Raw genomic sequence first — 13,221 nt, forward strand, 5'->3', positions numbered from 1 at the left:
TCTCTTCCCCCCCTTTCCCATTTTCTATGTGGCATCCTCCCCCCCCTCCCTCCGTTTTAGTTTACTTACCCTTTCATCTTCTTTTCTCTTCTTGCTGTCTTCTGCTTTCTTCTTCTGTTGTCCGTTCCGCTGACCCGATTTGAGCTGCACATGTGATCTGGTGGCTGGTTCCTGGGGAGGAGCCAGCCACCAGGAAGCCTGTCACTGACAGGCTGTCAGTGCACGGTGCGTTATTCAGGGCCAGATGGCCAGTCCGGCCCTGGCCCTGAATAGGATAGCATTTGTTGCTTTCAATTTGGAGTTCTAGTACAACTACAGGTGGAAAAACAAGAGAGAGATTGTAGGCACCATCTTGGTAATAGCAGTGAGGAACAGATAAGTACAAACAGTTTGTGAAGATTTAGTCAATTTGTTTGTTGAAGAAAATCAATATTTAGGCCTGTTTGACAAGATACAAAAGACCAGGGAGCTCTGTCGCAAGAAAGTTAATTGTTAAGTTGCACGCTGTTTGGGTGTGAGGTAAGTTGCATATATTCAGCACTGTTTAATGTGATACGTTAGGGATATCACAGTAGGTGGATTGTTGCTCAAAGGTTAGACTGTTTATTTGCATTTAATTACAATTCTGCAATGTGTTACTCTGAGTGTGTGCACACAAGTAAAGATGCATACTGCTTATGTAAATGACTGTCAGGCGCCGTCCCCGCCGTTCTTCCACTCGGCGGGGACGGATGCTTGTCTCCGCTGCTCAGCCAGGACGGTTGCCGGGCAACAATACAGCTATGCCCCCCAGTCCTGTCGGGCGCATGCGATTCAGCCCTCTAATCCCAGCCTACCTGTCATTATTTAAACCTGGCTCTGGCACCATTAGGGTGCCAGAGTAACAGGTTCCTGCCTCTAGCTCCCATAGTGTTTGCTCCTTGTTGTGACCCGGCTTCCTCGACTATTCTCCAGTTTCTGCCTCCCAGTTGTGACCCGGCTTGCTGACCATTCTCTATTCTGTGTGCCCCACTGTGTTCCTGCGACCTTGGCTTGTTTGACGATTCTCCTGGTTTCTCCCTCTGTACCACGCATACCGATTGGCTTGACCCGGACCGTCTGACTCTTCTTTCACTACACCAGCAACTGACTAATAGGACCGCGACCTGCGTACCCTGTGCAGCGAAGTCCAAACCTCCTTGCGAGGTCCCTCGCGAAAACCAGGGATATGTTAGACTCCGCGCCTATCTGCTCAGTAGTGCCAATACCAGTTAGTGTTCCTCTTTATTCGGGCCTGACAATGACATTCTGGTGCATTTTTCAGTTACATTGATCCATTCCTTGTTTTTGTACTGCTATTTATCGATATATATATATTTTCATAAAAAATACAAAAAAAGTAATAGCTGCTCCATTTTGTTATGCTTAATAAATGTGCCGGAGTGGCTTGTAGATGTGTATATATTAGTGGAAGGCTGGGTTCCCTGAGCCTCCCTCTGGTGTTCTTGGCCCCGGACATTCCCTAATAACTCTAGTGTCAAAACTCAGGTGGACGCCTGACATAGACACCATCTTAGGGCGTGGGAAAGGGGATATTACACGCACCTGATATCTAATGCCCTCTATTGAAAGTTCAAATATGCAAATACGTTTCCTCAGAGTTCTTATGTGGTAAACACATTTTATTGCAATACTCTGGGTGTGTGAACATTCCAAAGAACAAGCATTGCAAAATCATTAATTAGGAAATGAGACTAAATCCACTTCACTGAATAAGGAGGACTTAAGATGATTATTTATTTGGAACCCTGTACCAATATAAATACAAAGTTTAGAGAAGCCAATTTCAGACACAAAGTTATAGTTGCAGCTTAAGATGGTAAGTTTATGCTCACTATTCTATACATTGACAAAAGAATATTCTAATGTCTTGTTATTTACATATTTGTTCTTTGATAATAATGATAAAATAACATTTATTTCTTTATTAGACACATTCTTTAGTGATATCTTTTTAAAATTGTATGTATATTATTTTTAAGTTTGAATATACAGTAGGTTTAAGGTGGAAATACTGTCTCAATTGGAATTGTTTGAATGTATGTATCTATTCTTTGCGAACCTGCAGTGGACAATGTAGCTTTTCCATCTCTGTTAGAGATGAGTGAGACAAGCTGCAGTTTGTTAATTTGGTGCAAACTTATTTGACTCAAATTTGTGACTTGAACAGGGGTTTGGTCAAAAGTTTGCTTGAAAATAGCAAATAGAAATGCACGCTGAATAACATGTTTGCCCATATATGTATATGGAGAAATAGGAGGAGTCTCATTCTCATTAAGTACAGTATAAGTACAGTATATACTTATTCAATCTTTTCTTGTTCTATAATTAATATTACCACTGCTCCCTGCACGTGTTCAAGCAGTGGGCCCCTATTCCACCTATCTTCTTCACATTTGATCACTCACTGAATTACTGGTAATTCTTTAAAAACACCAATAAAACACTATTCAGTTTAAATTTTCATTAGCACATACAACAAGGCCTTTGGAAATGTATATTAATATTCACTGCACACCTCATACTCCAATAGGTAGATGAAATTATCACCATAATAAACCATAGTTGCCAACATTGGCAGGTTAAGTCCCGGGAGGTCCGGGGGTCAGGTGGGTGTGTGGGGGCGGGGCTCGAAGAATTGTGCCATTAGCCCCGCCCCCAAAGCTGTCACCACCTTTTTAATCCAATAAAACAAGGGGGCGGGGCCACAATGACGCACCCGTGATGCCGATAAGCCCCGACTCCTCTGTTCACTTACCACCGCTGCCCGGGAATCGTGAGAATTGCCCTCTCTGACCCAGATGTCGGGAGTCTCCCGGATATTCCGGGAGAGTTGGCAAATATGTAGTAAACTGGTTAGTCTTCTTCATAAAAGAAATTATAGATTTTTTTTAAAAAAGTCTTATTAGTCTCTACTGTTCCTCCTGTAGGGTGTATATGCCTCCAGAGTACACGTTATAACACACGTTTGTTTTAAAAATAAACTTTATTCATCTGGAACTATCTTAGAATGTGCAGAATATATATTTAGCCAGGCAATCAGTGCGACTTTAAGTCGGGCAATAACCCAGCAACATCCACAGGAACAATATGTGTATGTCTAATATCTAATATTAACCTTCATTGCTCTTAATTACAATTCCTTATAAACTAACTTTTAGCTCAAACTTAGCAATGCTCTGTGTGACTAATGCTGTAATTAGCCAAAATAGTGGGATAATATTAAATCTCAATTTTGGAAGGAGTTAATTATTTTATACTCCTTTAGATCCAATTTCTCCTAGGTTCTAATAGTGAAAACATGTTCAACTTCATACCACAGATTCATTCTTCCAATCACAAACCTCTCAACAGGCAGAACACTATCTCTTACAATCTAATAAATGAAAACACCGACAACTTCTGCTTTGGCGAAATAGGTCACAGTTTATTAATATGTATAAACCTGGTGGCGATGAGAGCACTTGCCATCAGCTAACTACTAAAAGCTAAACCAAACAGTGTATGACCAATAGGCCCACCACTGGTACCGGAGCCTAGTCCCTTACGATTGGCCGGTGCTAAATCTGGTGAAATAGTGACCACATCACTTCTGGGCTCACAATGAAGTGCCGTACAATGCAGAACAAAGGGTCCCTGTACAATGTAACCAAGAACCAGAGTGCTTCGAAGTATGTGGTGGCATTAGCTATAACACCGTACGCCCTAGTTGCCAACTGCAAGAGCTCTCCCGCCTAATCATACTTACTCTGTAACCATGAAAAGAATTGTAAACAGATCAAAAAAGGGAGGGTGGGAGGGGATTTCTGCGATAGAAGAGGATCCAGCATCTTTTGCGTGAGAATATATGGGCACACAATCCAAACACTCCCACAGGATTCTATTGGCTGGAGATATCTCACAAGTTAACCCTTAATAGGTAAGTGCTTTATTCTTGAACATGTGGATAAGTTTGAGGTCGTTTGGCTTAATGTGCCTCACTTCACATTATCTGCAGACAGAAGATGGCTGCTGATCTGTGTCCCCTTTAGATTTTCCTATGAGTTCTTTGTCTTCTCCTGGGCTCTTCTGACTCACTGTGTAGCTCCTGCTGTTTCTTCTCTGCTTCTTTCCTCACTTATACTTAAGTGTGTCCTTACTTGCTCTTCTGTCAGCAAAACCTTTTTTTTCTCTCTCTGTCAGCTCTCCTTTCCTGTCACTTGCTGTCAGCTCTTTTCTCACGAGCTGTCACTGCCCTCATGACAACTCATGCAAACCAAGACTTCAAAGTAACAGAACTTTATCAAATCATAAATTGTCAATTATAACACTTGCCATTCCTCACAGTATTAATATTTCGCAAGCTGATCACTAATATTGACAAATTCATAAATATTTTTGCATAATAGCTGGTAGATTTTACATTCTAATATCCCTGCATACCCAAATCTTAATTATAGGGCACTACAGTTGTCAGATGCCTTCCTTCAACCCCTTACTCTCCCTTTCCTTTTAAAAATCCAATGGGTAATTTACAATTTCCAATTGTTTCTGAAGGCTGTCATGAAATAATTGTATCCTTTAAATAATCTCTTTAAGTACATCATTCTGTGGAAACTCTTCTACAAACTAACTTAGGTCACTCATTTTATACTTTATATATATTTTATTGGCTCCCATTTTAAGTAAAATCCCTCAGTTTAATATATGTGGTCTGTTGCGTTAAACTTTGGTATCCATTATGCTTTAATTTCCCCTAACTTTAGGATGTTTTCAGCTCCTACAGCTCCTAGTACTGTAAATAGTTCCAGCACTCTGCTGAATGACTAACGCAGATCAGGGTTGCCAACTCTGAAATGAAAAACAAGCAACCGCTAAGTGAAAAACAAGCTAAAAACAAGCCCAAACCAATCTTAAAAAGCCCAACTTACAGGGGACAGGGGTGTTAATGTACTGAAAACCACAACGTTTATTGTTCATTATTAAATAAATACATATAAAGATTTCTACAATCTGTCTTCAATGTTTCCTCAATAGAACATTGTATAAAATACAAATAAAATATTATACCATGTTTCATACAGCATCTGGTACAGTAAAACATTTGACCAATTGTGTTCTCACTGCTATTAAAATGCATTGAATGACAGTTAATAATTCCAATACTTTATTCATCTACTATGAATGGTGACCAGTCAGGGACAAATACAAGATTAAAAGTGAATATAATTAGAATAATACTCAGTTTTCATGCAGTCAGAGGACATGCAGTTTACCCTTAGGCAATTAATATGTTAATATGTTAACCCTTAAACAAGGTCACATCTTAAATCCTGGAATAGTCCCGACTGTGCCCTACATCTGACAGGGTCAGTGATGCTAATATTTTACATACTGACAGAGCACATATAAATATAATATACAGTGTACAGAGAGAATATTCGGTACAAGATACATACTATAGACAGATGTACTGACACAAGTGACTCCTTTCTCCATATTACATCCCCCTGGTTACTGGGGCCCTCAGCTATACCCACCCCGTGCATTCCTGCACAGGTTCTCCACTAAACCACACATGGAGATCTATATTTCACATATTCTTAAATCCCCGACTCTCACCTCTTCCCAGTTCCACTGCTTCCTTCAGCTGAGAGCTCCTGCTAACACACACGTGCTAACAGCTGAGTTACGTCCACTTAAGAATTGGCCAGCAGCGTCCAACACTGAACAAAGCAATAAAGCTTTTTATAAACAAAAAAACAAAAAAAAGTGCCGAGCTTGTAAAGACCAAAAACCCCAAACCCGCGGCTAGCAGAAAAAAACGCAACTTAAAAATAAAACAAGCCCAATTCCGCTTGTTATAAGTGGAATTGGCAACTATGACACAGATCATTCGACAAACAGTGAGTTGAAGCCCACCAGCACACTAAAAAACTGGTGTTATAAACTAAACAGAGTGTTGGGAGCCATCTACTGGGTATGATGGAAGCCTTCATATCCAGCAGTCAACTCCCAGCACTGTGTCTGGTGTATAGATGGACCAGCCATCGAGGACAATAAAAGGCTGAAAGTAAAAATATAGAAGCATACCTTATGGTTTACCTGCTTACAGCTATATCGCACTAAGACCTCCAACTTATATTGTGAGTAGTTATCATGACCTATTATTTTGCCACACATGATTTAAGCTACACCAATGTTCAAATTGAATAATTAATATTTTATCATAGTGTGAGCTTTTGTATTTATAAGCTTCTTTTTTGTTATCACCTAAACAGCAGTTCACATGTTGAGAAACACATTATAATGACATACACAGCAAGTCATAATTGTATTATATAATAAAGTAATATATTATTTGTAAATCTACTATTTTTCAATATTAATAATACAAGATATTTTATATGTACAAAATAGGCAATTGGTGTCTACATTGGGGTAATTTGCCACTGTATTTATTTCAGAAGTGTTTTGTGGCTGTTGTGTTTGGTGCTGGGTTCTTTCTGACAGTTTGCAATGGAGCCTGCTTTTTTAAGACTCCTGATACAGTTAAAGAGGGTGAGGAACCTATAAAGGGTAAGTAGCTTATTAGTGTATATTTAGTTAAGCTATGACATATTTTGTTATGCAGACAATTGTTACTGTAAAATTCTAATTGCCAAACAATAATTTAATATTTAAGTTGGACCTGTCAAAATTAGCATTTGAACTAGACCGTACATCACCCATGGAAGATCAGTTCTGTAGTAGAAAGTCTAATTTATAGAAATACAGAATATTGATGGCAGATAAAAAATCAATTTGTTCTATTTATTTCATCCATTATACCTATTTATTATTTAGTTTTATCATGGTCGACCTCTGTTTCCTGCAAGCATATTTATCTGCATCTTAATCCATTGTGTCACTTACATATAACATATAGCAAATAGGCTCCCCTATTACCTAAATGAGAGGGTCAGCGCTCACAGTAGAGATCTATTGAAGCACTAGGGATGGCTCGCAGTATATTTGTTTTCAAACAAACCTAAATACTACTGAGCTGGTTTTCCAATTCAGGTAACAGGGTGTTTCCCAGTGGGCCCATTTTGCTATACATGGGGAACAGAATTGATTAAGTAGGGGCTGTCAAAAGTAAACATATAATTTATTGTTGATTTTCATAATACATCTGATGATATTTTGTTACAATGCATCTATAGGATAACATTCAATAACATAATATTTTCTCAATTACACTTCAGGTTTTCCTCTACCAGTTTCAGTATCCCCTTGTTTGAGATCTCAACTGAAAAAGTGCCTTTTTTGAGCCTTATTAAGTTCCTGCATTTACAGATATATCATCATCAGCAGCCGCAGCTATTTATATAGCGCCACTAATTCCACAGCGCTGTACAGAGAACACACTCACATCAGTCCCTGTCCCATTGGAGCTTATAGTCTAAATCCCCTAACATACAAACACACAGACCGAGAGAGACTAAGGTCAATTTAATAGCAGCCAACTAACCTACTAGTTTGTTTTTAGAGTGTGGAAGGAAACCAGAGCACCTGGAGGAAATCCACGCAGACACGGGGAGAACATACAAGCTCCACACAGATAATGTTTTTATCATGTCTTCCATTTCTTATCTAGAACATGTGTTTGCAATTAGGAGCAACTGTAAACATGTATGTTATGTACAGGAGACTTTAAGGGGCATATTCAAATGTCCGCGTTACTCGCAAAAGTAACGCAGCTTGCGCACTATTACCGTTATTACGGTACCTTTAATGCTGGCTTTCAGCTCGCAGTGACCGGTAATACTCTTAATGCCGCGTTACTTTTGCGAGTATCACAGACAATTGAATATGCCCCTAACAATATCGTATTTTATGGGTAGAAAACAAAGCAAAAAAACCTAATTTTTTTATTTTTTTTTAATGTTTTGTCATTAATGACTACAGTTTATTTTTAGCACATGACATTAATTGAATTTTTTTCTGTGTACTCTTTTGGGACTTGATATTCCACATATGTATTGGATGTACCCATATTCCTCAACAGGCGTATCTTTTGATCCTGTCCTTGTTGAATATGGACGTGTGTATACCCAACGTACATGCATTGTTTAAAAAACACACATTACATTCATTTTGAGTTTGTTAATGATTTAAACTCACTATAACCACTTTACACACAGACAGAAATACACAACTACATGTAGATTGCACACTGTAAACTCTTTACATACATAAACCTGAGGATTCCTGTCTCTTCTTCTGTCCCAAGCAGAGATACAGACCCCACCTCAGTACCAGCCAGGTCAATGGTAAAACTGCTGCCACTGCAGGAGGTGCAGCACCTATGAGGCCCTCATGGCAGGGGGGCCGGTAATGCCAAAAGAGCACAGTGGGGCCTCTTCTGAGCATGCACCAGTATGACTCATGCATAGCGAAGCTCTGATTGGGGCTTCACAGAACATGCTCCAGACCTGCGCATTCTCAGAAGGGCAGTATGCGGATACCTTTCCAACATGCGATGATCCAGCACATGTGCAGTGAAGCCCACATATGGTCAGAAAAGTCCCTGTTCTGCTCTTCTGAGAGCAGTAGAGAGGTCCAGGTGGACAAAGCTGCACCAGAATGTTGGTACAGGGCCTGGTGACGCAGTTATGCCCCTGTGTCACATAGCAGAACACAGCTGCAGTTCAAACGGCCAACAGCAGCCCTGATTACCAGCCGGGTGAAAAGAGATAGCAGGGACTGAGTCAGCACTGCAGGCCTCCTAGATGCACTGCCCCATAGCATTGTAATCAATGAGGTCCCAGAAACAACTGGCTTGAAGACATATCTGTTTCATATAGTGGTAAATTCATCTAAATCTATATTGAAACTCACTGCTAACATTAATCCATAGATCTTTATTTTGATTTAAGACACCTCCAACATCCCAATACATTAGTAGTATATTAACGTATGTTATCTCTGAAGTAGAATTAAATGTTTTGTGTTAATATATGTTTACAGGATGCTTTTATAAGGACGAGTTACATGGATTTGGCAGTAACTGGATAACTAAGAATTGTTATGACTGTTCATGTAATGCGGATGGTTCGATGCGTTGCTGCTCTAAGTAAGTTGTATCTCCCTTTATTTAATGTGGAATAATTACACCTAACATATAGAACAAGAGAATGTGCACTGTGCAGTTGTCCTTATATACAGCATAAGAACAGAGTCTGTGCTCTGTACAGCTGTCTCTTGCTATGGTTGGCACTGGGTAATATTTCTGTTTGATATATGGTTGGTAATGGGGATATCTCTGTGTAACATATGACTAGCAACGGGGATATCTTTGTGTAACATATAACTAGCAATGGGGGTATCTCTGTGTAACATTTGGCATACAATTGGGAAAGCTATATGCTATAAATGTGTCAGTGAGGAGTTTTCTGTGTATTATATTGAAGGGATGAGTGTCAGCAAAACTTATAGCTGTTAATGAGAAGTGTCTTATCCTCACTTACAACATATTTCTAATACCACTATTGCTGCAACACCAGTTTAGGATGCATTTTAGCAGTAATTTCTGCTAAGGAACGTAGGTATATTTGTACAATATTTATATAACTATATTTGTAGCCTATGTTTATAGCTACAGGGATGCATTTGACATGGTCAGTGCCATGATATGCAGATGGAAAAGGAGTCAAGTCGGAAACCACAACTTGACACTTAGATAGTGGAAAGAGCAGAACAATATAGAGAAAGTGAAATGAGACATTAAGAGTACATTAAGAATCTGTTAAGATTTTATTGAATGTAAAGACCTGTCTGATCAAAAGTTATTCCTTGGCTCCTTGTAATCAGATTATTTGCAAATATTCACTAGTTCAAATTGAACAAAAAGAAAATATTTTATGATGGGTTGATGTATGAGTCCATTTTATACTTTAATTTCAAAGCATGCTCTCCTCTATTCTAATACATATTGTCTTTTGAATTTACTTTTATATATAGGTTTATACCAACATCCATTGACAATGACGAATGTGTGGTAATCAAGGACATAGAGACCTGTACCACCAAAATAGTTTATAAAGATGATCATACAAAGAAATGCTAACCTTGCATCCAGGTTAAAGCCCATGACCTACAAGGCGTGTGTTGCTCATTTCAAGATTGACCAGAACAAGACTGATCACCAGCGGTTAATCAGAAACAATCAATAAATAATAAAAGTTTTCCAAAACTGTTTTCTGTTGTTCAAGGAAACCTTATTAAGAAGCTGTAAATCTTTTTAAGGGGAAAATATTTAATACAGTAATAGATAAAAAATAAACTGTTAGTTCAAAAGATGCGGCTCATTGGTTGGAATAAAACGAGCGTATTCTCTCAAATACATGTGTTTTGCTGTCACTGTGCCATCTAGAGATGAGAGAAGGGGCGGTGGAAGTTCAAGCATAGTTCTTGGCATTCAAAAATCATTATCATTTATTTATTTATATAGTGCCACCAATTAGCTTTGTTCAGAGAATATTTGTCATTCACATCAGTCCCTGCCCCATTAGAGCTTACAGTCTAAATTCCCTAACTCACACACACAGACAGACACATACTAGGGTTAATTTTGTCAGCAGTCAATTAACCTCCCAGTATGTTTTTTGAGTGTGGGATGAAACCTGTGCAGCCAGAAGAAACCCACGTAAACACTAAGGGCTAGATTTACTAAGCTGCGGGTTTGAAAAAGTGGGGATGTTGCCTATAGCAACCAATCAGATTCTAGCTTTCATTTATTTAGTACCTTCTACAAAAGGATAGCTAGAAGCTGATTGGTTGCTATAGGCAACATCCCCACTTTTGCAAACCCGCAGCTTAGTAAATCTAGCCCTAAGGCTTGTTGTGAAAATTGACTGGAAACAACACACATCATGCTAATGAGCACTAACTACAAGTGAAAATGTCCATTTTGCACCACACCATCATTACCAACAATTATTTATATAGTGTCATTTGTGAGACTCCTCTCTTGTGCTTCGGGACGGCGCCTGACAATAGCATACCCTGTAGTTTGGAGGTCAAAACTTATGACGCTTTGCAACGACCCAAAAAAGGGCACCAAATATAGAATATCCACTGGGGTTGGGTACGGTTTTTCAGTTTTGAAAAACCCGACACCCATTTTACCTACAAATAAAAACCGAGAGAGTTAAAATACAATGGCAATATTAATAGCCTTACCTTTAAAGCGACTCTGAAGATCACTGATGAGGGAAAATGCAGTTTCGGTCAGCATTTTCCTTCATTGGTGATCTTCAGAGTCGCTTTAAAGGTAAGGCTATTAATATTGCCATTGCTTTTTAACTCTTTCGGTTTATATTTGTAGGTAAAGTGGGTGTCGTAATGGTGGTAATCGTATTAGCGATTACCACCGATCCACTGAGCCAATTTCACAAAAATGTTGTTTTATATTGTGCTAAAAATATTGTTAAAAATTATATTATTGTACTTAAATAAGCACTTTCTTCTTTCTGAGTTTTATGTTTTCAAAAAACATGGCAAGGTGAAAGGCTTTCATATGGTGTACGCCTATCCAGCAAACTAATCTTATCTGTATTTACAGCTCAATAAACCATTATCAATATTTTGTTTGATTTGGCTATGTAAATTTTTGGTATGACTTCCTTATTCTCTAGAATATGAGAAGTTAAACTCTGGTCCTAGCCTGTTTCTTAACTTATGTAGATTCTAAACTCTGTCACCTGATAAATAGCTCACATCCTAATCGTCTTGGCTCATTCAGCGATATGCTCAGGGATAGTCATTAAAATTACATATAAAATAATACGACGACGCCATTGGTGTAAGCGTTTTTATTTTGCCCCATTGGATTGCCAAGGTAAAAGATAGAAAAAAAAAAAGATCCTCCCCTAGAAGTTAGATGAGTTGTAAAGTGTAGAAGGAGCAGAATAAGGGTTTGTGGGGGTGTTTTCATTTTTAATAAAGGACTTTTTCAACAGTGTGTGTTTATTTCCGTGTATTTTTTACAGGTGCACTACAGGTCCCAGCAGGCCATGGATGCCAGGGAACGCTGGTGCTTATAGTTCTACAAGTGCAAACATACTCAGGAACTCATGGGTATGCTGGCATTTGCAGTTCTACATGCTCCATCATACCCTAACATTTTTGGCATGCCAGGGACCTGTAGTGCATATTTAGCTAATTCAACTATTATCCCACATGTACAGCACCAGGGCTTTCAGCACATGGCTTTTTTTTCCTAGGCGGGGGTTAATTTTTTTTTGCTGGTCTGATTTCCCTAGGGAACTCAGCCCTGTGCTGAATTAGTTAGGGCTGGTTGACATTATGACAGCGGGACCCCATGCTGCAGTTTGATATGATATAGCACCCCAAGCCTATCCTGTCATAGCTTGTGCTGGTAGCGGCTTTTTTGAGGTGACCCCATGCTCTTTATCCCCCTGAAATTGCACTGCCAGCCTAGACTATGAGCGCTAGTGTTGGTAGCACCTTTGGGAGGGGAGATACGCTATTTGTTTTTTTGAATTTAATATGTCTTTCTTTTTTACAAAAATAAATACACTTACAAGGTCTGTGCTTATGGTCATCATCTTCAGCCAGTATCTTGCACCAGGGATTAACTACCCATAACAGGTACATCTCCTGACAGGCATATCTGTGGCTGTTTTGACCTCTACATAGGTAGTAAGTATGTGAACACACTTTTACCATACTTGCCATACGCCTGACCTTCCCACCCCTTTTTCCCATCTCAAAGCATACAGTGTAGTGAGTGTAAGATGTGCATGAGTCTGCATAGGAACTTGTACTAATGCATGTTTTATGCATATGCCACGAAAAAACTAATTGGATAAATTCCCTAGAGATCATGTCATCTACTAATTACAGCTACTGTTACAATTTCTTGTAAGAAAGTCATTCAATCCATTCCCTAATTTTGTAACTGTATTTGCCATTGTTAGTAACAGGTCTTATTGATTCCTATAGAAAAGTTGCAATGGAGAACTCAAGTTAGAGCGGGGTTTTGCCATCATGAAGCCTTAATTTATTGTACAGCAAGTTGATTGGATGAGGTAATAAGTGGTGAATCTTTGCCATGTTCTTCCTTGTCATCAACAAATATGGGGCTCCCAATATGGCAGCTTCAGCTGTTGTTGAAGCAATGATTGTATGACAAGG

At 39.0% G+C, this 13,221-nt stretch overlaps 1 protein-coding gene across 1 annotated transcript; it reads left to right on the forward strand.

The window, feature by feature from the left end:
* The first annotated feature begins 1,754 nt into the window (after window positions 1-1,754).
* Window positions 1,755-10,260, forward strand: LOC142161190 (beta-microseminoprotein-like). The gene is made up of 4 exons (XM_075216557.1): window positions 1,755-1,858; window positions 6,486-6,597; window positions 9,031-9,136; window positions 10,024-10,260. The coding sequence occupies exons 1-4, from the start codon at window positions 1,856-1,858 to the stop codon at window positions 10,127-10,129; spliced, it is 327 nt and encodes a 108-aa protein (XP_075072658.1). The 5' UTR covers window positions 1,755-1,855; the 3' UTR covers window positions 10,130-10,260.
* Window positions 10,261-13,221: the final 2,961 nt, after the last annotated feature.

The sequence above is a fragment of the Mixophyes fleayi genome, chromosome 6 (assembly GCF_038048845.1).
Source record: "Mixophyes fleayi isolate aMixFle1 chromosome 6, aMixFle1.hap1, whole genome shotgun sequence".
NCBI classification, from domain to species: Eukaryota; Metazoa; Chordata; class Amphibia; order Anura; family Limnodynastidae; genus Mixophyes; species Mixophyes fleayi.

Bases quoted from the DNA above. Each gene is read 5' to 3' on its own strand.
- LOC142161190 (XM_075216557.1), top strand. The intron at 6,598-9,030 runs GTAAGTAGCTTA...ATATGTTTACAG, and splicing joins GGGTGAGGAACCTATAAAGG to GATGCTTTTATAAGGACGAG. The intron at 9,137-10,023 runs GTAAGTTGTATC...TTTTATATATAG, and splicing joins TCGATGCGTTGCTGCTCTAA to GTTTATACCAACATCCATTG.